We start from the raw sequence: 23,754 nt of genomic DNA on the forward strand, positions 1-23,754 counted from the left end.
AGTGTGTGTGTGTGTGTGGGAGGGGGGGGAATGGGGAAAGAATTCTTTAGGCCCAGCCGGGACACCCCTAACCTCCACCCAGTGTCAACTTTTTGCTGCTTCCGTTAGATGGCGCTCAAGACTGTCTAACCACCTGTGAAAGTGCTTCTGGCCCGGAACAAAAAGAACCGTGGGGTGTGAGGGTTGAGTCTGTTTGAGTGTGAGTGCGCGCAGGGCCGGGCACAAGGCGCGGGCGTCGCCTGGCACCACGCGTGGTCCCGTCACGGATCAGCCGGGCCCCGGGCGGGAGCGAGCTCCCTGGAGGGCCTGGCGCTACTGAAGCCCTCCAGGGATAAGAACTTTCGCCTGGTCCTTCTCCTTCCCACTTCAGCTCGCTCCTGGGCCCGGGCCTCGCTCCCAGAGGAGCTGGGCAGCCTGGCCGCGGCCGCAGCAAGCCCGGGACGTGCAGAGTGGAGAAATGGGGGGTAGACAGGAGCTTCCGCGACGCGCGCACCACAGCCCCTTTCTGCGCGCTGACTTACCGCCCCAGCTCCCAACCACAGCCCAGCGAGCGCTCTCTTTTTAAGAGAATGGGGGCAGGTGCAGGTTTTGTTATTGCTGTTTGAACCGCTCCAATGAAATCGTTGTTCAGTGTAAGATTTCCTAAGCTCACTGCGTGCTTGTGTTCTCAACAACACAGGGCAAAAACTTTCTCATCTCCCCTGCTGGTGGAGGCCGGGTGAAGTCAAACAGCCTCCCTTTTATGAAAAGGACCTTTGGGGGACCCTGGAACGTCATCTGCGACCGCTAATTTTAAATAATTACTTAACGAGTGATCCGGGGAGAGAACTTTTCTCTCTGCCACCAAGTTCATTTCTTCTCCCACACTTTCCAAGAAAAGTGACCTGATGGTAGGGTTAGGTGATCCCATTCCCCTAGTCCTCTTCTTAATGTCAGCCCGAGCGGGCAGTGCGCAGCAGAACGGATGCGTCTCCCCACTTGAGAACAAGCAGAAACGGAGCTCTTCCTTTGTGAAGTCCCCTTGGCTGTGAACTTTTCCGCGCGGTAGGTTCTCCTTTAAGAAAGTAGCGATTCCTATGAATATTTAATGTGGAACTCCGGCCGGACCCGGAGACGGGAGCCCACGGGCCGGGATCCCCTCGCGCGCTACGGCCGGGGCGCGCAGCGAGCTCGTCCGCACGGGTCCCGCCACCGCGAGAACCCGGGGGTAGGGAGGGCGGGGGGTGGGGGGTGTTGATCCAGGAAAAGGTTGGCAGAAAAAGGGCTGGTGACGGCGATCCCGGCTCGGGGGTGCTCGGGCCGTCGCGTTCATTTCCATAAGAAAGCTGAAATCGCGGTCGGAGGCAGGATTTCTCCCCGCTAGTGCCCTTCCCCCACAGCCGGTTTTCTGCTGGAAGCCGGCTCCGGAGCTCAGAACCTTAAGTGTGCGCTGTGGGCTTTGATGGGGTTGATAAAATGTGGTTTCAAATGTTGCCCCGAACGAGGCCGGTTTCCTGTCTGTGTGTGGAGTGGAAGGATCGCGCAGGGTGAGTCCAGCGCGCGGGGGAGCGGCCAAGGGAGTTGGAGAGAGCGAGCAAAGGCAGCGGGCGCAGGGAACCCTGGCCAAGGGAGTCCTTCACCGGGTCACTGAAAGGGGGAACCAGGTTGAGACCAAGACCCCCAAGCAAAGAAATGGGGGCAGGGGTGATGAGAGAAGAGAGGTTACAAAGTCCCCAAATCCGGGCAGCCTGCGCAGGGGGGGAAAGGGCTGGCCAGCCTCGCGGCACCCCTATTCCAAAACCCAGGAAACTTTCGCTCGCCGCCTCTGACCCTCTTCCTGCGAAGGCATAAAGTGAACTTGCTCAGATGCTTGATTCTCCTAGCTGTTCAGTTCCTTTTCCTTTTCTCATTGAGTTTCTTTTCGGGCGGGTCTTAGTGTGAACAGCAGCCGTGTGTCCTCAATTCTATATAAGCACGCACACACATCTCCTAGGTACTTTGTGATCTCATCTGGAAAAATTAAAACCCAGATCTGTAATGTTTATTCTTAGATAGTTTACAGAAAGCAGGAAATGTGTGAGACACATGCCTGCAAATACAACAAAAAGCATTTTGCCTTCTGGAAAAAGTTGCCTACAAATGGCTGGCTCCCTTTGCCCATTCTGGACCACCTGTACTTCCCTGGAAAACTAAATCGGGTCACTAATAAAGCACTAATCAGATCAAGCAATTAAATACCAATTATGACTATAAATGACTTTATTACTAATGATTGGAATTGAAGACTCCAAACCCAGTCAAGGTAATCAAGCTGTTTAAAAATTCTGCTACCTAAGATTTTTACATCACTCTTTCCTCAAAAAAAAAAAAAAAAAAAAAAAGAGGTAAGAAGACCAGAGATTACGTTTCAAGTTTGCCAGTAGGTATCCATGGACGCTGTTCAATTTATTTCTCCCAGTAAAGTGTGTAGCTACTCTTGGTAAATAATGAGGTCTTCCTTTCTGGCCCTTTCAGGTTATGCAAAGTGTAATTGATGATGGTAGTTACAATATACTTGGTTTGGATGTGAACCTGAGGTAGGGGGTGTGTGTGTGTTCTCTGTCCAATTAGTCCGTTATTGCTGAAAATCCTAGAAGATTGTAAAGAATAAATGTTTTAACTCTTCAGATGGGGTAATGGCCATAGGGAATGCTGGGAGGTAAGGAAGTGAAGGATGTTGAACGCAAAAAGAGCAAGACAGAAATAAGAAATGTGGTCTACCTTTTTAATTTTTCTTTTTGCTGGTGTGTTGAGATGGCTTTGTTGTGTCGTAAGCCAAGTGACTGAAAAAGAAAAGGTTATTGAGAATAGTTTATCAGTTTAAAGGTGACTGTGTGGCTGGGTTTATTTATTAATAAAGAGGATTTGCTACTGCTTTTTGCTCTTTATGGACAATCTCTTGTTATCCCAAATGGAAGTCCGTGCTCAGCTCCTCAATGGGAGGAGACAGGGAATAAACTGCTGGTAGAGTTCACAACAAGAAAAAAGGGGGAATCTCGTAGGAGCTCCTCTGCCACCCAGAAGCAGGCAGGCTAAACACTGGGCAGTTGGAGGGGCCAGCAAATCAGCTTGATGTAGGTCACCTCTTCCAGGACGCTGGATGTGTTTGGGGCACTGTACCTCAATACCATCTTGCTCAGGACATCTGCCCAGTACCTCAGCTCCTGGGTGGAACTTCATAGCAATTGTACACATCTGGGTTTGATATATTTACCAGGCTGGTATGGAAATGCCCAGGCTGCCTGGCAGAAACCTGAACTGCTTGAGATGAACACAGTCCACAGCTCAGAAGCCATAAAAGTTTTGACAGTTTCAGAGGATGGAATGGCCTCTTTCCCTTGATGTGATACACACAGCCTTCTCTTCATTTCTACTTACTCAGAGTTCATTGCTCTGAATGGGGCATACCACACCTAAGATCAGCCAGTAAATAATGCAGGGAAGGAAGAGACCCACTGCAGGTAATGGGATGGCATGGGATTACCTTGAAAACTCCAATGGCCACAAAAACTCATTGGAATGAAATGGGACTGGGGTATTCGATCTTCAGTGGTTCCCAAGGAACAAATCTCTTTGGCCTGATCCAGGTTGTTGGCAATCTACGTGTACTCTGAGCCCTGAAAGCAAAACTAATATCCTTTCTATATATGAGCGGCTGACCCTAAAAGCAGATCTTAACTAGAAAGCTTCATGTTAACAGTAAATTCCCTTCTGTGCCTAAGTACCCCGGGGCACCCTGAGAATAAATTTACTGTTGAACCTGAGGACCTCAAAAAAAGGAGGCAAGAGACCGGGACAGGGTTCTCATAACTTCCAGCAAGAACTTCCTGTCAACAACTCCAGTTTAGGGCCTACTCACCACTAAGTCTGGGGTGGGGGTGAGGAATGGCTTGGAAACAGGATGAAACTAGTTGGTTGTTCTTCCCTGGATTAGGAGTAGACAAACCTGAGGCAATAAATCCCCTTAGATGGGGAAGGATGGAGGGGGAAGCTGCCCTAAGTATATTGTCCCTGTGGACCAATCTCGCTGTATTCAAAGAAAGACCAGAGATATCCCAAAGTGCCCAGGAAAACTGCAGAATACTAGAGGTTGTTCTGTTCCTTAAACCCTGCCACGAGCTAGCATCTCCTTAGAAGGTCCATATCAGTCAGGTCTGAAGACCTGCTTTCTCAGGACACATGGCTTGAGAATCTGGGGAGAGTTGGAGGCAGATTTCCTCCACTTACAACTTATTTGAAAATTGACATATAAAGAGGAAAGCAAAACTCTGCTCCGAAATAGGGCCCCCATGGTGTCAGAAAGCCTGTCCACTCCTAGTGCACCTTAACATCCCAGTCACCCCCTGGTGGGTGGCCCTTACACATTTTTCAGGATGTCAGGTAAACTGAGAGAAAGAGGTTGATCTATCCTCAGCAACCCAAGAAAATGCAAATGAGTTTGTTTCCTAAAAGGAAATTTTTACAGCTTTAAACTTTTCCCAGCCAGAATCCACCCAATTTCATCACAGTCTCCTGTCAGCATCCAGAACCTACTCCACTCTTTTCCCTTTCTTCTTTGTGGCTTAAAGTTGCATTTAGGAGGGTTTATATAATGTTGTTCATGTCAGCACATCTCCTGGTTCCCACTCTAACCCAGCTCCTTGTATGGAATCGTACTTGGAAACCACACACATAAAATCTTTAAAAAATTGTTTCTGCTATTCTTCCTGACTAGAAGAATTGACAAGACACAAACACAGTAAGTTCCATAAAATACAGTGGTCTGTGATCAGCCAAAATGCATCTCATTTGCACTTGTATGTAACCAGGGGTAGGAGACCATGTCACTCATTGCTTCCCAAATCTGTCCGCCAAGCCGGACTGACTAGCTGGAATTTCTAGCAGGGGTGGCAGGGTCATTTGTGAGGTGGGAGGCCCAGCCCAGCCCAGGCCAGCGGGAGGTGAGGGACCATCAGGGAGGTGTCTAGAGGCCTGGCCTGAGGGCTTGAAGAAGTCTGACCCTTGGCCCTCAGCAGTTCAGAGAGCTTGGAGGGTGGGTGCCCACAAGTGAGCTGAGGCCTGTAGCCATCCCTATGGCCTTCCACTGGGTTGAATTAAATCAAGGGGACACTTTAAAATAGAGGAACAGCTACCGATCATATTTTACACTCACATCCAACTGCTTCCCAAAGTTGCCTCTCACCACCCACTTTGTCACTGGGGGAGGAACACCTATGCTTGATGGATTCTTGCACCTGCTTCTAATCCTGAATTTGGACTCTGAGCTGCTTACTGCTCACCTGTCCTCCGCTGAGCCCCAGTCCTGGGCCCACAGGTCCCGGGAGCAATCGCCTTCCATCAGCACCAAGGGGAGTGTGCCAGCGGCAGGAGGAGCGTCAGAATCCAGTGGGGGAGTGGGGCGACGTTACTGGTCCTATAGGGTGTTTTTTCCCCCCTTCTTTTTCTTTTATTCGCCAATTCACCAATCACAAGGATTTAAACCCTGAGGGTCTCCCAGTGCTAAAGGGCCATTTTCTACCCGCTAATTCCTACGGCGTAGTTGAACGCCTGGGCTGCGCAAGGGCTCAGGGTCACAGCCAGAATCGAGTGGCGGTGTGGGGAGTGTGGTAGCGGGGCGGGAGAAACTGGGGATCCTCCGAGAACCTCAGAGGGAGTCCAGGGCAGAGTGCGCGAGCTGAACCGCTGGGCAGTGCCCACCTAGCTGGCGCGCGTCGTGGGGGCATCCTTTCCTTCCCGGCTGGCCCAGGCCGGGGTGATGCAGATACCCTGCCAACCCCGCAAGCTCCCTGCTGCTCCAGCCCTCTTCCTCTCGCCCAGCAGGAAGGCCTGCATCTCCAGGCCAGACTGCAGTCCGCGACTGTCCCAGGGCCAACCAAGGGCGAGGCCAGCTGCCCAACCGGGCCATCGCCTCACTGAGCCGCCCGGGCGGGCGGGGCGGGGGTGGGGGTGGCCATCGACAAAGCCCTGAGGGCTCAGGCACAGCCACCCACAGGAGCTCGGTGGAGACCTGCGGGGGACCGAGGTCCCAGAGGCTCGGCAGCCAGCCTCACAGCGTTGATGGCCCTCAGACGTTTGCGGAGCCCGAGGGGAAAAAACTCCACCGGCTCCACGTCCTGGGAGCCGGGATACGCTTACAAGGTGTGCGATCTTCAGAGATCCTGGGTGGTAGTTTTGCACGAAGCCTTTGTTACAGCTTTGTCGGCGTGTGTGCCTTCAACTGCTCCCCCTCTCGGCCCCTCGGTTCCTCCCTCCCACCCCGCTGCTGCGGAAAGGGCCCGACGCAGGGGATCTGCCCTAAACAACTGCCCCCCTTCTAGATCCCCTCCTGCAAAAAGGCTCGTCCCTTGCTTTCAATCTGTCCTTCATGCCTGGGGTAGATAAACACCATCGGCACCGCCTGTGCCTTTGGGGCCAGCCTCTCCCGGAAGAACCGACTCTCTGAATGTGACCTCGGGCTGCGGCAGGCCAGCACAACCCTGATGCTGGTGAATGAGTAGCTCTTCTTGCCACCGCAGAGGTGATTGGGGTGGGCCTCGCTGGGCGAACCCGGGAGGGAGTAAACTGCCCTCCCAGGGCAAGGATTTGACGATTCCGACAGAAAGAGCTGGTTGAGGATGACACAGCTTTATACTAACCTGGCTTGTACTGGCCACAGGGCACCAGGTCCCAGTGCTCTTGAGTACAGTTGCTTCCACCCAGTCCCCATATTCAGTGTGTCTCTTTCTTACCCAAGGTGAACTCCAGGCAGGCAGGCTCTCTGGAGGATGCTCTGACCCACCAGAAAGTGGAAATATAACCGTTCCTATGCACACCAACTCACATGTGCGTATCATATATGGCCTCACAATCTTCTTCTTTGATTTGTCTTCATGTCTCCCTTCCAGACCTCTACGCCTGCACATAGTCATTTGGAGACAATCAAGTGTGTGCATCTCTCCCAGCAGAGGGTTCTGTGTGTTATGTAACACACTCACATGGGGATGCCTCAAGTTACCATTTTGCCCCAAATCTTCTAGCACTTGGGTTTTCTAGCAGGGGGTGTCAGGGTGATGCAAGTGGAAGTGGAGGCTTCATTCCCTGGGGGGCTTTTATTCCCCTCCTTGAAGCCCCAGTTCAAGGCCTAGGAACAAAGGGGGAGAAGTTAACTGATCTCTATCTTTTGGTCTCTCTCTCCCCTCAAGTCCAACCCCCTCACCTGCAGGCCTTCTCTTTGATACATTGGGGAAAGCTGTGGGATCAGGTACCTAAGTAAATACTGCTGACCTAGGCCAGGCCCTTCTCACTGAACAGCAGAAAGCCCATTTTAGGAGCTGAGTGCTCAGTCCTTGGCTTAGCCCCTCTTCCGCTCCCCCAGTCTGTGGGGGAACTCAAGGCTGCCTAACACCTTCTCTTGTTACAAAAACACCCAGGACAGGCCTGAGGGTGTAGCTCAGTGGTAGGGTGCCTGCCTAGCATGTGCAGGCCCTGGGTTTGATCCCCAGCACCATAAATAAACATATAAAGAAATACAACTTTTTCAAAATCCAGGACAAATATTAAATGGTTTTGGAAGAATTAAAGACCTTTCTCTCAGGGTTGAAACATTTTCAAAGCCCTGCTTGGCAGAAACCTTCATGGTGTACAAAGTAGAAACAGCAGATCTGCTGGAGCAATCCTGAAATTTGAAAGATTTCTCCTCCAAAAATGTAAATTAAATATACTTTGTAGGTGCTATTTTGTTTGCTGATGGCTTTTTCACTATTGTAACCCAAAGATTCTCAAGACTAAGCTACTAGGACATTTATTTTCATTTTGTTAGTTTCTGGGTGATACTATACTTTCTGATTAGTCCTTTTGAATGTATCTTTAACTCTGCAGGGGAGTTTTCAACCTTAGAGATGTAAATGCAAAATAGACTCCCTCCCTCTGTGATCCTTACAGTAGCAGTTTGGAACCAACCTGCCTAGCCCTTACTGCACCTTGACATTGTCCTATCTGAACCTAGGCAGTGAGGGTGGTGGGTTGTGACACCTTTTATTTCAGTACTGGCACAAAAAAAAAAAAAGGCTTTGAAATGAATATCTATTCTATTTCAGTGTGCACTGACTGTTCCGGCCAACTAAATGGGCTTACCTTCTGCTGAGAGGCAGTCCTGGGGGCAGAACTACAGTGTGATCTCTCAGGAAGCTCTTCATCAAAATATCTCTTGTCCTTTTTTAAAAAATAAAATTTATTTTAAAAAGTTTGTGCCTCTCTTTCAGTGTTTGTCCCATTATTTGGTAGCTACAATATGAAACATGAGCATCAGTGATCATTCTTTTTGTCCTTTTGTAACCATGTCTAGTAGTGGGAACTTACAAAGTTCCAGACAAAATTCAGGTGTGTTTCATACTTTTCATGTTTAAATAAAACTCACTGGGGCACCCAGAAAATTCACACTTGGTTATGGCTTCCTTTGGCCAGCTCTTCCCCAAACAAAACTCCTCTCTCAACTTACAGGAGGTGAAGACTCACTTAGAGAAAACTTCCTGAATTCAAACAGCAGACTCAGGTGCTATAAATAAAGGCTCCTAGCTCTCCTGGTGACCAGGAAGCCCTCTCTAGCATGGTCCCTGGGCATAACTTTTCTCAGAAAGGAAGTAGTCCAACGGGCATTGTCCACAGACATTTTAAAAACTATAACCACAGAGTAGGTTTTACAGATAACAATTTTCATAGATTCTCAGCCAGCTCCAGCTGTCTAAATTTTAGTTTTGTTCACATGTAAATCACACACATACCAACTAGGGCCACATTACCAGCTCCTTTCTACTGGGCAACTCTGATGACAGCAACCACAAGCAACAAACTTCTTTTCTGAAGAGTCAAAAAGAAAACAAAACTATCAGCATGTATTTTGATTAGCTTACAGTGTGGAACATCATGGACAGGAACTGGCCAGGTAGTTTAGCTTCATTTTCAAGAAACAGGTAGGATAACCACTCTCCTTCCTTTCCCCCAAGCTCCAGCTATTTTGGAGCTTTCCAAAGGGAAGGAAGAAAGGAAAAGTTCTATTAATGAATTACATACATGGAATGTGGCTTGTCTAGGGCAATTGTATTTGTAAATAAATGGTTTCCTGTGTACTGTGTATGTTTTACTGGCAAAGGAACTAGGAGCACAGCCTAATACAACAAATACTTCAACTTAAGACTTGTTTCAGTTCCATTGTTATTATTTTTGTACTCAATAGAAAGAAGCCGGAGTCAACTGAGTCAGTTGTGAGGTTTCCTATTCCTAAGTGTCCAGGATGACCCAGAGACATGTCATTTCTAAAGTTCCCCTTTTAACAAAGGTTGTTGCACTGGGGGTTGGCTCTCTGGGAATGTTAGCAGAATCAATGTAGGGTTTCACTTTTGCCCCTGGATCTTTCTAAAGCTAACTACGGCCTGTTTTTACAGCTTTAGAAGCGAAACCGGCCAGCAATCTCATTGGCCCGTGCATTGGGCACAGACCAGTGCATTGGGCACAGACCAGCGGATTGGCATCTCTGCCTGACCTTGCCACCGGAGCCCGCACATGGCATCTCAGTATCACCCTGCAGGTCTGGGGCCCACAGTCCCCGGGCAGGGAAGGGGGGCATGGGGAGTGTCCAAGCCCTGATCAGAGAACAAGCAGCCTACCTTGGTGTGGCACCGAGTTTACCACCGGCGGGAAGCTGAGCCTGAACCAAGAGCCCAGGGCTATTCCTTGAATTCCATGGCCGAGGGCAGCGCAGGGCCTGGCAGCCCTTAGCTTCCACAAAAGCCTTCAGATGCCTCCTGTCTTATCCCTGCGCTGCCGTCCCAGCTGCTTAGACTGCGGTACACTCTCACACAATGCGACCTTTCTGCACAAGAGGCCATTCTGTTTTGACCCCTTCGGCACCCCCACCCCCACCCCAACTCGGACTGGAGCAAAGGCGTGCAGATTGGAACCTTTTTCTGAGTCAGCGCATCACCTTGCACACGCGGCATCCTTGGACAAGAGGCGCAAAGTCAGTCCCTCACATAAATAAATCTCAGGCTCTGGTCTCTGGGCTGGGCCACTCTTTGAAGACCCAAAGGGTCATGAGTTGAGCTCGATCTTTACTTTGTCCACAGTTCGAGGGCTCCAGAGCAACCAAAAAAAAAGATTTCTCAGACAGGCAGGGTCAGCCCGGCCCTGTGAACACAGCCCCTCTGAACTCCACAGTCGGCAGAGCCGGAGGCCGCAACTATTTTCCGCAGAGAAGCGACACCACTCCAGAACGGAAAATCTGCAGATATGGAGCGGAGGGCCACAGGGTTTTCTTACCTTACTCCCCACAAGCCTCCCCAAAAGTTCTGGCCAAATCCTTGGAACTTAAGCCACTTCGGCCTTCAGCAACTGCCCCAAACTTCCAAGGAAACTTTCTGAAGTTTCCTTTGCTATTTCTCCAGCCACTGGGCTTGTCCATTACTCTCCTAACTGCTTTTTAGACCCTAGGGCTCCCAAGGCCTTGACATTTCCACCACCACCACCACCACCACCACCACCACAACAGTTATTGGGTGAAGAAGAAGAACAGGATCAGAGGGTGAGGGGGTTTTGGGGGAAAGAACAGAAATGTTGATGAAAAGGGATATTTCAACCTGTGCTTCAAAAAGGTTTCAGTTGACAATTATCAGTAATCCCGATAGACAACTCCATTAAAAAAAGAAGAAGAAAATTTACTACTGCTCTTGAAAGCCGTTATTTTTTACATCGCTTTTAGGAAGATAGATGAACAAAACATCGCGTTTCAAGCCATTTTGATCTGTAATTAAATGGCAGGATCGGTTTGTATTCTCCTACGGCTTTTACAGAAGTTGCAGTGATCCAAAGTCGGGTTGCTGTGTCAGAGTGGCATTTTTATTAATGAGAATACAAAAAGCTTGCATATTCTTAGCCCTGCTTGAATTTAGTTGCTAAGCAACCGGTGTATGGTAATTCATCCGCGAAATTTAAATCTTTGAGAAAGGATCCTGCGTTTTGCTGAATGGTCGCCACGAGGAAAACAACTTGTGGGACCCGCGGCAGCTGCCACCGTCGGGCCTCCCGGCCGTGCCGGGCAGAGCAGGGACCCGGTCGCCCCAAGGCGACCGCCACCGCCCAACTTCCTCGCCCGGCTCTGCCCTCCCTCCCGGAGAGAAGCCGGCTTTGGACGCCCAAATGCCCCAGCCCCTCCCGCCCGTCTCTAGTGATCTCAGGGTTTCACCCCAGGCAGGCCCTACACCTGACCAAGTCGCCTGCATCCCTAGGGCATCTCAGTCCAGTCTGCGAATTTCCGCATCCCTCTCCCCTCGCGTGCACCCACATGCACTCACGCACGCGCGCGCGCACACACACACACACATTGTGCTGTGGATAATGCCTGTTGCCCTCTTCCCAGACCCCTCTGAGGTCACTTCCAGAGCCGACTCTTCCTCGAGGAAGACCGGACTCATCAAGAACGCAGCCCACAGCCCACCAGAAGGCCAGGCGGCCGCCGCTGGCCGGCAGTGACATCATAGGCTCCTGCTCGCCAATCTCGCGCCCACATTTTAGGATACAGGAACAAACACGGATGTGAAATCAAGAATGAAAGAGAGAGTAATCTAATTAATAGGCCATGAGCCAGGCTAACAAAATCAAAGAATCTGATTACACAAGTACCCCTCTTGCTATCTCCGCTGCCCCCACCCCCAGCTCTTCCAGACTCCTTGCTATTTCCTTTCCTAGACTAGAAAGTTCAGGAGGTAAAAGCAGAGCCCTCCGATTTCCTTATTGAAATCAAGATCAAGCCTACCATGGGGCTCCGGGAGCCAGGAGGTCATGTGGATGACCTTCAGGCCCTGAGACCAGCAGCCCTGAGGAACGGAGATGACCAAGTAACCTGCAAAACTAGGAGGGCTGAAGAGGCAGCCCCACACTTCTTAGATGCCTCACTCCTAAGAACAAGAGCAACACCTGTAGTGATTACTTATGCTGTCAGCAGCAGGACAGGAGAAAGGGGTTCTCCACTCACAGTCATTTTAAGAGTTTTTGTTTTGTTTTGTTTTCTTTTCTTTTGTTTCTTACCTGGCACTACTCTTTCTCCTACATTGCCTTGCCCCTGGTCACCAATAACCTCAAACTCTCAAGTCTCTTTCAAGTCCTGTTCCCAGCATAGAGTTCTGAGCACAGTCAGGTATTAGGTGTTATCACTGAAACATAGAATATGCTCTAACTGGTGGGGGTCAGCCACCTGCATTTCATTCAAAAAGAAAATTCTTTAATTTCTTTCTCCCTTAAAAAAAAAAAGCAGATCCACTTTCTAAATAAGTAATTTCAAGTCTGCATTCAGTGCCAATACTTGTTGCATCCATTTTAGAGTTGATTAATTACCCTGGAACTTGGGCAAACTAAACTCCATGTGGAGAGAAGGTTTCTTCCTTCAATTTAGTCCTGAAAGCTACAAGTTACTGATGGATCTTACTCTATTTACATACAAATTGGTACAAATATGCCCATCTCTTAAAATGCATTTTGTATAGATATATAAAAGTGTCATTTTTGATTTAGCTTGAAGAGGTTGATCATTTATTACAAAAATAAACGAATAAATACAACAATATATTGTTGCTTCCAACAGGATAAATACTTTACAAATATATAATTTAAAAAACAAATTTAATTGTTAAAATTATTTAAAATATTACACTTATCGATAAAACTATCAATAGTATATACTGCATTTGATATTAGAACCAATTATTCTCTGAATGTTGAAAACCATTCATACAAAACAGATTATGAGCATAGTAATCAGCAAACACTGGAGACTACAGGGAAGCGGAGGGAATCTCTAAGATTGATAATGGACAGTTCTATTTTGGAACAAAGAAATACAGTCCTTGGCTAAGTACTAAGAAAAAAAGGTAGGGCAACAAGAGCAAAGTGACTGTTTTAAAACACACCTTGAATGATTTATCACACAGATTGCTAGGAGAAGATGGTTGGGTGAATGAGATGACCACAGCTTGGACAACTGATGAAGAGCCACAGGCTACTGTAAACTATAAATGGGCCTGGTTTGGGATTAGCCAGTCTGATGGGACAGAACTTTGTCACTTTCCTTTGGATTGGAAGGGGAGGTGGGGGATGGATTGAAATGGAGGAAACAAACGGGCACTTTTACGAAGCACAAGACACTTGCGCTGCAAAGGAACACAATGACCAAATTCATTAAAAAGATCTGCTGATATATAACAATATTTTCATTATTTACATGTGTAACAATATAAGCCTTAGCACAAAACCTCAGTTACATCTCTCCTCTTTTGTGTTTCAACCATGAATTTCATTTTATAAATACATTCAAAGGTTGATTAAGAAAAAAAAATGCAACAGAGTCCAAGCATTAGCTCACTTTATAAAATGCAAAATAATGAAACCAAATGGACTTGCTTGTCCAGCTTCTCCAATTAAAAGTTACTCTGCTACCCCCAAATCAGGGCTTCTTCCAAAGTAATCAGCAAAGGTTGCTTTTTAATAGAAAACAGTGTGAAATCTAATGTTAGCTCTTTTGTTGTCAGCTAAATCAAGTAAGAAGATACCTCCTAAAATTTTAAATAGACCCACTCCCTGTCTAATCAAGCACCACTATCCCAGCAGAAAAAAAACAAAACAAAACAAAACAGGATTCTATCTGATGTGCCAGGAGTGCACACCACATGCAAACGACCTGCCCAATTCTCAGCTTTCCAGAGAGGCCTTCTTTGCTCACCCCTCCAGACCCTCAAAAAATGATGAACTTCACCCCACCCCCACTCCAGGTTGCAGATTCCCTGGGCTGGGCCATTACAATAGCAAGAGAAATGAAACAGGGAGGCAAAGAAAAGTAAATTGTAGTTCCCTGTCTTCATTTTTTTTTCTATTCTCTGTTCAATAAATATGGCCTTTTTCAGATTTCACAAATCAAAATGATTGTGATTTTTAGTATGATTTGGTGTTTAAAATAATGCCACCCAATACATGGCCATCTGGCTGGGCTTGATTGATGAAAGTGACACAGGGCCTGTCTAAGAGAAATAACTGTTCCTTGTTTCTCTCACAGTTTTCCGGGATTTTTTAACCCCTGCATCGATGATATCACAGGCAAAGGGAGTGAAGATGAGAGAAGTAGGCAAAGAGTGACAGTTAAGTGAGATGGAGGGAAACTGGTCTATAAAATCATTGCTTTCTCACCCTTGAGTACTTAAACAAACAAACAAACTCCAATACATAGGGAGTGAACCCAGTAGAGCCTCTGCATCTTTAGTACCCACAACCTAAGGCATTACTTTCATTTTCCCACACTAGAAATATTGATACACTAACTTGATGTGATCACTCTGCAGGGTTTACCTAAAAAGTGACCCCCAAAAGCTAAATCCCAGCACCAGTGAAGAAGACAAGAAGTCACACTGGGGAAAGACTGACTCACAGAAGTCTGAGCTGCTAACACAAAGATGGTCTGCAGTATGGACCAAAAGCAGGGATTGGGAACTATATTCTTTCATTACATGAAAAACAAAACAAAACAAAAACAAAAACAAAAACAAAAAAACCCAAAAGCAAAAAAACAACAACCCTCAAACAACAGGAAAACTCAATAATTTAAATTTAATTACATATAGTGATAGGAATTGATATCAAAATATTTTATAGATTTATAAGCTATTCTTTAAAACTATTAGTCTTCAGAAAAAGAGAAGAGATTTAATATGTTGGGGGTAGAAAGAAAAAGGAAAGGCTGAACTCAGGAGGGCTATATTAACCATTAATGACCAGTTGGCACGTTTTTACTGGTGATATAGTCCAATCATTCAATAAAGAACACAGGTAACTTCAAGAAAAGGGCTCTAGCATTTACAGATAATCTCACCTAAAAAACATTAAAGTCACCCAGTAAAATTAAGGGAGAGAAAAATATTGTGAAATTTATAGATTAACAAGGAATGACCACTATGTTAAAATGCCAGCTGTTTCAGTAATGCCTTTACTCTTAATTTCCAAACTTGCCCTTAAGTGGAACAGGCGCTATTTCCTTAACTTAAGGATTTGTATAAGTAAAAAAAAAAAAAAATTTCTAGAGAACTCTGTTTCTGCCCACACAGTGTTTACGCATCAGACACAGACTATTTCATTCTAACAAATTTATTTTCTCGATCAGCTCTTACGGAATCACTACTCAAATTAAATTACAATCAAATGATCACATCAAAAGATACCCTTATTACCTAACAACTGTCCATATTTTCATTTCATTTTGATTTGTGCTCGTCTGAAAAAAACAGGTAATACAAGATCTGGGGAAAAATAAATTACCGTTTTGCAGCAGTTCATAAGTATTCTGAATAAAATATTAAAAGAAGTCATTTAATGAAAATATAAAGCAAATATTTTTAGATCAACAACGGATCTAACAATTCTATATTGCCGTCTTTTGAAAAGTCTGTTTATTAAAACCTACCAAAAACACTGCTTGGAAATGGCAGTATTATATAATCACATCCACAGCACCCATTCAATCAAAGTTGGCAACGGATTGAGGACAGAAGTCAAGAGAAGTGCAGCGGCTGGTGCTCAGTCTTTCTAAATCCCTTTATCTGAGTCAGTCCAGAAATAAAAAATAAAAAATATTAATAAAAAAAATATTAGCGGTGGAATCTTTAGGCATGATGGTCCACCCCAACGGCTGCCGGCAAAGCCGGGGTCGGTGGCTGGGCCTCCGCTCCCTGTCAGCCCAACCGCGCTGGACTCAGCCAGCCCCGGGCCTCTGGCCACTTGCGGCCGGACGTCCGGATCTCCCTCGCCCATCCTCGGCTCTTTCGCGTTGCTTTTATTTCCAAGGTTACTTTGAGGATACTTTCTTTTGGCTTTGCTATTCAGTCTGTTAATTTCAGAAGCTGTGAATCTGTCTTTGCCTCGAGACTGTTTTTCCCCCTCCTTCCCATTTCATCGTTGAGTTGCCACTTCCCAAACGACTTTAAAATGGCCAAGAAAAACAGGGTCCTGGAGCACAGAGTTAGACCCCCGAGGAGATCTGGTGCTTGCTTTCAGGTCCCTCCGAGGAGGGAAAGTTTCCGCGCAGCTCTTAGGCAGCCCTTTGGGAGGAAGTGGAAGAAAGAGGGGGGCTCTTTCTCTCTCTTTTTTAAGAGAGGAGGCCGAGGCAGGTGCTGTCCACCGCTGCCATGTAGGACATCTCAGGGTGGGTACACCTTAAGAGTGCAGTTTTGGTGCTGTAGGCAAAGTCACCCTTCTTTAAAATAAAAAAACAAAACACCACCACAGCACAGACGGGATCTCACGGTTGCCCCTTTTCCTCTTCAGGTTTTGTTTGTTATGTGTGTATATAAAACAGTCTGGGTATTTATTATGCTTTTTTTCATTTTTTGGTCCCTCCTTCCTTGGACTTCAAAAAAATGTCTCCTTGGTCCTTTTCTCCCTCGTCTTTTCCTCCAAGGGCATGCCTGTCTGTCTTTGGGCGGAGGGGAGGGCGGCGGATGCACCCAGGCTGGGGCCCGGTGCGGCCCAGGTGCAGGGTCAGCGCGGCAGCAGCGGTGGTGGTGGCGGCGGCACGGCGACGACGGCGGCGGCGGCGGCGGCGGCGGCAGCGGGGGTGGTGGCGGTGCTGACTGCGGCTGCGGAGGCGGTGGCGGAGGCGGCGGCCCTCTTCGCACTGCGCCCTTGGCCTTCACTGCACGCTCGTCTGCAGCCCGTGGTGCGGTGGTGGGGTGTCGGCGCTCACGGTGCCTACCTGCGAGTAGACGTCGTCCGGCGTCTGTTGTTGGATCCCGGGCGGTGTCATGCGCTTCTCTTTCTGGCGCCGGTTGCAGAACCAGACCCGCACTACCTCTTTCTCGAGTTGCAGGCTGTCGGCCAGGTTGGTGATCTCCTGCGCCGAGGGCTTGGGGCACTTGAGGAAGTGGCTCTCGAGCGCGCCCTTGACGCTCACCTCGATAGAGGTCCGCTTCTTGCGCTTGCGGCCCTGGGCCGCGATCTTGTCGATGCTGGTGGGGCTGCCAGTGCTCGAGTCCGCCTCCTCCAGCCACTTGTTCAGCAGCGGTTTGAGCTTGCACATATTCTTGAAGCTTAGCTGCAGGGCCTCGAAACGGCAGATGGTGGTCTGCGAGAACACGTTGCCGTACAGCGTGCCCAACGCCAGCCCCACGTCCGCCTGCGTGAAGCCCAGCTTGATGCGCCGCTGCTTAAACTGCTTGGCGAATTGCTCCAGGTCGTCCGACGTTGGTGTGTCCTCGTCCGAGTGCGGGTCATGGCTGTTGAGTCCGGGCCCGGCGCCACCGCCGCCACCATGGTGCGGGGGTCCTTGCGCGTGGTGCGGGTGCGGCGGGTGCGGGTGTGCGTGATGGTGGTGGTGGTGATGGTGTTCGGCCAGCTCCGGTGTGTCCCCGCGCACCAGCCCTGGGTGCACTAGGCTCTGGGCGCCGCCACCTGCGCCGCCGCCGCCTCCTCCGGGCCCTGGGGGTGCGCTCAGCATACCGTTCACGGTGAAGCCCCCGGGCTGCGAGTAGAGTAGACTCTGAGGTGGTGGTTGCTGTCCCCCGGCCATGGACGGGAGGTGGGCGGCGGCGGCTGCGGCTGCAGCGGCGGCGGCTGCAGCAGCGGCAGCCCCCCAACCCCCGGGGTGGCCCTGATGCGGGGGCGGCGGTGGGGGTCCTAAGTGCGGCGGCCCGCGGTGGTGCAGCGCTGTGCCGGCGTGCAGGTCATCGCGCCCGGCGCCACCCTTCACGTCGGGGCCCTGCGGTGGTGGCGGCGGCGGCTGCGGCGGCTGCTGGGGGCTGCCCGCCATACCCACCGCGCTGCCCGACCACGGCGAGCTCGCCTCTACCGCGGCGGCGGCGGCAGCGGCGGCGGCGGCGGCGGCGTGGGGCAGGGCCGTGACCCACTGGTGCGCGTGGCTCAGCATATGGCCGCCGTTGCTGGCGGCCATGGCCCCCTGCATGAAGTCACTCTGGACCATCTTGACCGAGGACGGGTCCCCCCGGTAGGCGCCCGAGGTCACGGCGGCGCTCCCCGGCTGCATGCCGCCGCCGCCGCCCCCTGCACCTCCCCCGCCACCGCCGCCACCGCCACCTCCGCCGCCACCGGCCCCTGCCGCATCCGAGTGCACAATGGAGCCGGCCGCGAGCAGGCTGTTCCCCGGCAGGTAGGGGTTAGAAGCCGCCGTGGCCATGCCGCTCCGCTCCCGCCACCCCACCGCCGCCACCACCGCCGCCGCCGCAGCAGCAGCCGCGGCCGCCGCCGCCGCCGCCGCCGCCGCGCCCCCCCGCCTCCCGCCTCCCGCCTCCTCCCCCCGCTCCTCCTCCCCCGCCCCCGCCCCGGGCCCCCGCCGGCCCCGCCGCCTTCGCCGCCGCCTCCTCCTCCGCCGCCTCCGCCCCCGCCGCCGCCGCCGCCGCCGCGGTCCCGGGCTGCAGCTGCAAGGCCGCTGGGCAGGGCGCGGGGGTCGCCGGCCGGCCTTGGTCAGCAGCAACAGCAGCAGCAGGAGCAGCGCTCTGGGGAGGGGGACTCGCTTCTCGGGGCGCGCTCCGTGGCCAGCCCTTTCAGGGGGGGTCGTGGCCGCCCCCCAACCCCGGCGCGCTCGGCTTGCTCCAGCGGGGCTCACCAGGCGGGGCGGGGACCTGCACTTGGGGCGCTCTCCCGGGGCGCGCGGGTACCCGCTCCTCCTCCTGTCCTCCGGCGAGCGCGGACTCTGCCCTGCCGCGGGGCTCAGTCCACCTGCTAAGTGAAGGTTCAGGGAGACAACAAAGAAAGAAGCTGTCCCTTTCTTCCTTGGCCAAATTATGGATAACCAGCCACCGGCCCGCTCCTTTCCTGGTCCGCTCTCTTCTCTCCTCCTCAGGAACACACTTCACTCGTTCTGCCTTAGAGTAGTAAAACTTTTCTCGTCCTTGAAGGCGTGGTGATGTTGGCTGTTCTCCTGTGTGGAGAGGGGAGGCTGGCTCCTGTTCTCCCCCTCTGGTCCTGTCGTTTCAAGTTTTGTTCTGTCCTAGGAAAACTTCTTGCGATGGTGCATTTCTCTGAAGTTGCTATTGCCGGAGCTCTAGGTTGCCTCTGAAACAAGAGTCCTTTTTCATTCTCCTCGCAACAGTCACAGTCTGATGCGACATTTTTCCTTTTGGGCAGAAATTAGGAAACAAATATAACAAGGAAAAAAAATTGAACAGGCAAAAAAAAAAAATGATGTCGAATTGCTCTGTTACCTTGTTGCTGACGGTTGGGGTTGGTGTTTTATTATTTTCCCAGCAGTTGTCTGGAGGAGGAGGAAGAAGAGTGCATTGGTGGAGGTGGAGGTGTGTGTGTGCATATAGGGGATCCTTGATACACAACCAACTCCCGTGGGCACGTTGCGCCGCTCCCAGAGTGCACCGACGGCGGGCGCTGGCGCTGGCCGTGCCGGAGCAGAGTTGCAGCGGGAGCTTGCTCTGCGCCCTCGTTCGCGCTCTCTCCCTCTCTCACTTTCCCCTCTCCCTCCCTCTCTCTCTCTCCTGCTCTCCCTCTCTCGGGCGCCCGCTCTCGCTCCGATCTGACAGTTCGCTCTCTGTCCCTCCCTCTCAGAGCAGGGACTGTAGAATGTTTACCCTCCGCCGCGAGCGCGCACCCACCACCACACTTTCCCAAATACAAGGAAGTCGAGCACCAGGGCCCCCGCTGATTGGCTACCCGCTGGGTGATTGGCAGGCCCGGAATGACTGGCTCAGGACGCGCGGCCCCCCTTCCGGCCGTTCCGATTGGTTGCTTTTTAATTTAGGCAGAGCGTCGTAGAAGCTGGAAATCTGTCGTCCCCCAGTCTCCCTCCCCCTCGCCACTTTCCCCTCCCTGCCCCTCCCCCTCCGTCCCCTCCGCCCCCTCCGCCACATCTTAACTCTTAGTGTCCGGCCCAAACGTTGGCGTTCCCTCGGAGGCTCTAGGCGTTCACGATAGGTCGGGGGGGGGGGGGGGGGAGAAAAAGGAGAGAAAGGGAGGGATGAGGCGGGAGGGGGGCAAATCAAAAAGCAATCGAAGAGGAAAAAAAATCACGAAAAACAGTAGTCTACGCATCCCACCTAGTATTGCGTTGTGTTGCAAACCCCCCCCCCCCCCAGCCTTCCAGCCCCCACGTCAGAGATTTGTAAAGCGCGCGGCATGGATGTACCATTCAAGATAATACCTATAGACAGATGTGTCCCCAGTGGTTTCAAAGTTTCCTCTTCCCTTCACCAGCCGGCCCCCATCCTCGTCTCGGCGGGGGTGGGAAGGGGGGGCTCGCCTCACCAAGAGCTCGGGTCGTGGCCACGCTCCTTGGAAATCCGCCACCGCAACTTTCTGCAGCCGCCGCGCGCCGGCGGCGGCCTTCTTTGTTTAAGTTCTCGGATGCCATCATCTGGGAAAACCTGCAGCCCAGGACCAGCGCGGTGCCCGCGCGTGCGAGACGGACCGCTCGCTGCCGCTGCTAGCGCTCTTCCCCACCCCCTCTCCCTCTCTCCTTCTCCCTCCCTCCCTCCCACCCACCCTCCTCTGGGATTCATGCAAGTAACGTGCGTGCCCTTGTGAGTTTGGAGGGTGCCGGTCAGCGGAGCCACGCGATGTATTTGAAAAGCAATCATTCCGACCTTCCCCCATAGATTCATCGTAAGTGTATTCGACCCCAATGCCTTTAGAATTCCTGTGGCAGCAGGAGTCGGCCCAAAGATCTGGGATCCACTAGCCGCGCCCTCCAGCGCTCCACCGCATACTGTGTGTGCATGTGTGTGTGTGTGTGTGTGTGCGTGCGCGCGTGTGATTTCAGTGTGATTATTATTAGTGGTGGGGTTTTGCTCCCTTGCTATTCTTAGGCATGATGGTGCTTTTTTCTTTCTTTTGCGTCTCGGATGGTTTTGCGTGGTAGATGGGAGCGGCGGCTACAAATGCTTTCTCAGTCCCAGCCCGGCAGAAAGAGTTAAGGGAGATGGGAGGGGGAGTACTCGGGGTAGGCGGGAGAAGCGGGGGTGGGGTGGGGTGGAGTGGGGGGACGCGGCCAAGCGGAAACGCTGCACAGAGGAACCTCAGCGAACCAAGAAAAAAGAGAAAGTGGCAACGAAAACAAGGGCAAATTGAACCCTCCTCGGGGATTTCCAATGAACTAACCCAATTCGGACATTCAATAAATACATGGTTCCTAATGAGTGTGCGTGTGCGTGCACCCAGCACCCCCAGCTGTGGGTGCTCCAGCCCTGCAGCCGGCAGTCCCGAGACCCAGCCGCGGCCCAGGACGTAGCTTTGGAGTAGTCGGTGTGCTCCGATTTTAATGTGAACGGGTGTGCCCTTCTCTCCCGATGCACAATTCCTCTGCCGAGTGCAGTTAGGTAAACTCAGTTAAAGCCGGAGCTCTCCAGTCCAGCAGCAGCAACGTAGCCTCTGCGTGATCTCAAGATTAACAGTAGACGCGTAGAATTTGTGTAGGATCTCGTCCAGCTCCTGCTTGCCGGGTGAAAAGATACCATCGTAGGTAGGTTGTAGCAAAGCCATTATTGTCAAGGTATAGATCTAAAAGGCAGTGGTAACCAAACCCCAAACAGAACGGATTTTTTTCCCCTCTGCGTCCCCCAAAGGTCCCTTTTTATATTTATGTATGCGTATATGTATATATAAAAGATGGAACACAGATTTCATTGAATAAATCTGAGATCTCCAGGTGCAGACGTTTGAATAGTCAGTGCCAGCACCCCGTGTTTTCCTTTCCTGCCGATTTTGCTTGGATCCGGCTCAAAAACCGAGAGAGTCTCGTGGTTTTGTTTACACTGAATGGGGAGGATAGGAACAGAGCCATGGGGCCGCCTTTCATTAATATACAGTGAGGATTTTGTCTAAATTACTGCTATGAATTTCACAGTACACGCTTTCAAAAGCAGTCTCAGGTGGCCTGATGAAACGTGATAGCGCCTCTGCAAACAGATCCACTTTCTTTCTTTCTTTGCAAGGAGGGTGTGTATGCTTATGGGAAGCCCCCCAAAACGCAGTGCTCCTCGATAACAGAAATGCACTTCTGTTCCGAGGTCTGTCCCCTTCTTACTCCCCCCTTTCCACGTACTTAGTTCTCGAATCGTTCCCCAGCCTCCCACCCCCGCCCCACCCCACCCCATCCACCCCCTCCCTTTGCGTAGTGTGATTGTTTTGTCTGGAAAAAAAAAATCCAAAGTATATAACAAGGGGAGAACAGTTAGTGCTGATTTTCATTTGCATACATTTTCATATATTTTGGTGAAAATAATAGACTAGTGAGAGCTGGGCTTAGAGGAGTCAGTGTAAAGGGAAGGCTAAGGATGCATCGGTTCTGGAGAGTTGAGAATATGCCTTTCCCTCCACCCCCCAAGGCACCTTATTTGAAAACAAAAACAAAACAAACAAAAAAAAAAACTTCTTTTATTTTTTAAAAAATCTAACCTTGGAAGTTTGCTCGGTAAGTGTTTTTCATTTTCTTTCCTTGCTTTCCTTTTTCTCTCCTTCCTTTCTGGTCTATTTATTTATATTCTTGTAGGTTTGGGAGCTTATTTTCATTGCTTGGGAGGAGAGGGTTCACAGAGCAACTGTCTGAGGAGGGAAGGGAAAGTACGTTGAGGGGGGAGTAAAAAAATCCAACCCTGCTAAAATATTGCGTAGAACTATGGACTCGTTCCAAAGAGCCACACACAGCAAGGCACTTTACTTTTTTGGGTGGGTGAGGAAGAGAGTGCTATTAATTTTAATTGTGAACATGAGGGGGAAAAAGCCTTGGAAAAGAAGTGATTATTAAGCATGCAGAATATGAATATTTCTTGTTTAGACTTTTTCTTCTTCTTCTTCTTCTTCTTCTTTTTCTTCAGAGAATCTGGACTAGAGGGGAAGAAACCCCTTTCTGTAGCTGGTAGTGATGTTCAGGACTGTGTGTGCCTGCCTGGGTTTGGGGGGGTGGGGGACTCATGCTGAGAGCAGGGGATGGAGTGAGGAGGGGGGCTTGGCAAAGGGAGGGCAGAGAGCTAGAGAAAGAGGAAGCAGATTGGGGAGAAGAGGCAGGAAGTCAATGCACCCCTGGTTAATGCTGTGTCTGGGGAGCAGGCGGTGAGTTTCAGCCTCCTGGCTTGGTAGTGAAAGCCCATCAGAAAGAGGGTGATCAATCACAACTAACCAGGACATCCCTGCGCTTTATTCCCAAAGGACATTAGAGCGTCAACATGGAAAACTAGATTTTACTGTGTGTGTGTGTGTGTGTGTGTTTTTTTTTTTTAATTTCTTTATTTCTGACTGCCGAACTTGCCCCTCCTTGTCCCTATCTCTGGATTTTGTAAAAATTGAGGGTGTGGTTACTTACCCGTAACAATAATTAGATAAATATGGCCGAAGGAAATAGCTAGGCCAAGTCCAGGCCGGTCTTACCTTAGCAAAATAGGCCGGAGAGGATTTAAAAAGATGCTTGGTTTTGTTCTTTTAAAGGAAGCTGCGACTGGGGTGACGAGGGGAAAATCCAATGGCTGGAATTTTATTGCACTTTTGTACACAGAACACCTTACAATTTAGAATTGGTAATTTATTTGGAAACAGTTGATGCCAAATCAATGAAATGGTTTGTAACGAGGGAGGAAGAGGTTTCAGTTGGGGAGGGGGCTAAGAAATGCCAGTTTTCTACTCCTTGTTTATGCGCCTGGCAGCGTCGCATTTGACTGGGGTTAACTCTGTGTGCTCCATTGGACCAGATGCCATATAGAGCTGCTCCCTGAAGAT

General features: G+C 50.4%; 1 protein-coding gene and 3 long non-coding RNA genes across 9 annotated transcripts in view; 2 read left to right on the forward strand and 2 right to left on the reverse strand.

The window, feature by feature from the left end:
• The first annotated feature begins 1,247 nt into the window (after positions 1 to 1,247).
• LOC124078492 (uncharacterized) lies at positions 1,248 to 8,242 on the forward strand. The gene is made up of 3 exons (XR_006846922.1): positions 1,248 to 1,526; positions 6,752 to 6,840; positions 8,094 to 8,242. It is a non-coding gene; the product is annotated as an uncharacterized LOC124078492 (long non-coding RNA).
• LOC124078493 (uncharacterized) lies at positions 6,627 to 11,143 on the reverse strand. The gene is made up of 2 exons (XR_009224782.1): positions 8,131 to 11,143; positions 6,627 to 7,138 (listed from the first exon to the last, which is right to left on the reverse strand). It is a non-coding gene; the product is annotated as an uncharacterized LOC124078493 (long non-coding RNA).
• Positions 11,144 to 15,158: 4,015 nt separating this feature from the next.
• Positions 15,159 to 18,251, reverse strand: Pou3f3 (POU class 3 homeobox 3). The gene has a single exon (XM_046423308.2). The coding sequence runs from the start codon at positions 18,212 to 18,214 to the stop codon at positions 16,715 to 16,717; it is 1,500 nt and encodes a 499-aa protein (XP_046279264.1). The 5' UTR covers positions 18,215 to 18,251; the 3' UTR covers positions 15,159 to 16,714.
• A 2,284-nt stretch (positions 18,252 to 20,535) lies between these two features.
• Positions 20,536 to 23,754, forward strand: part of LOC124078498 (uncharacterized) — a 103,978-nt gene continuing 100,759 nt past the window's right edge. The window contains exon 1 of one of the 6 annotated variants that reach the window (XR_006846928.2): positions 20,536 to 20,649. This is a non-coding gene — a long non-coding RNA (uncharacterized LOC124078498). Of the gene's footprint in view, positions 20,650 to 21,080; positions 21,506 to 22,198; positions 22,457 to 23,754 lie in introns of those variants that run through there. The other 5 variants (XR_006846931.2, XR_009224785.1, XR_009224783.1 and 2 more) reach the window with 5 other exon arrangements.

The sequence above is a fragment of the Marmota monax genome, unplaced genomic scaffold (assembly GCF_021218885.2).
Source record: "Marmota monax isolate L192 unplaced genomic scaffold, Marmota_monax_Labrador192_F-V1.1 WCK01_AAM20220418_F8-fsc00271, whole genome shotgun sequence".
Taxonomy (NCBI): Eukaryota; Metazoa; Chordata; class Mammalia; order Rodentia; family Sciuridae; genus Marmota; species Marmota monax.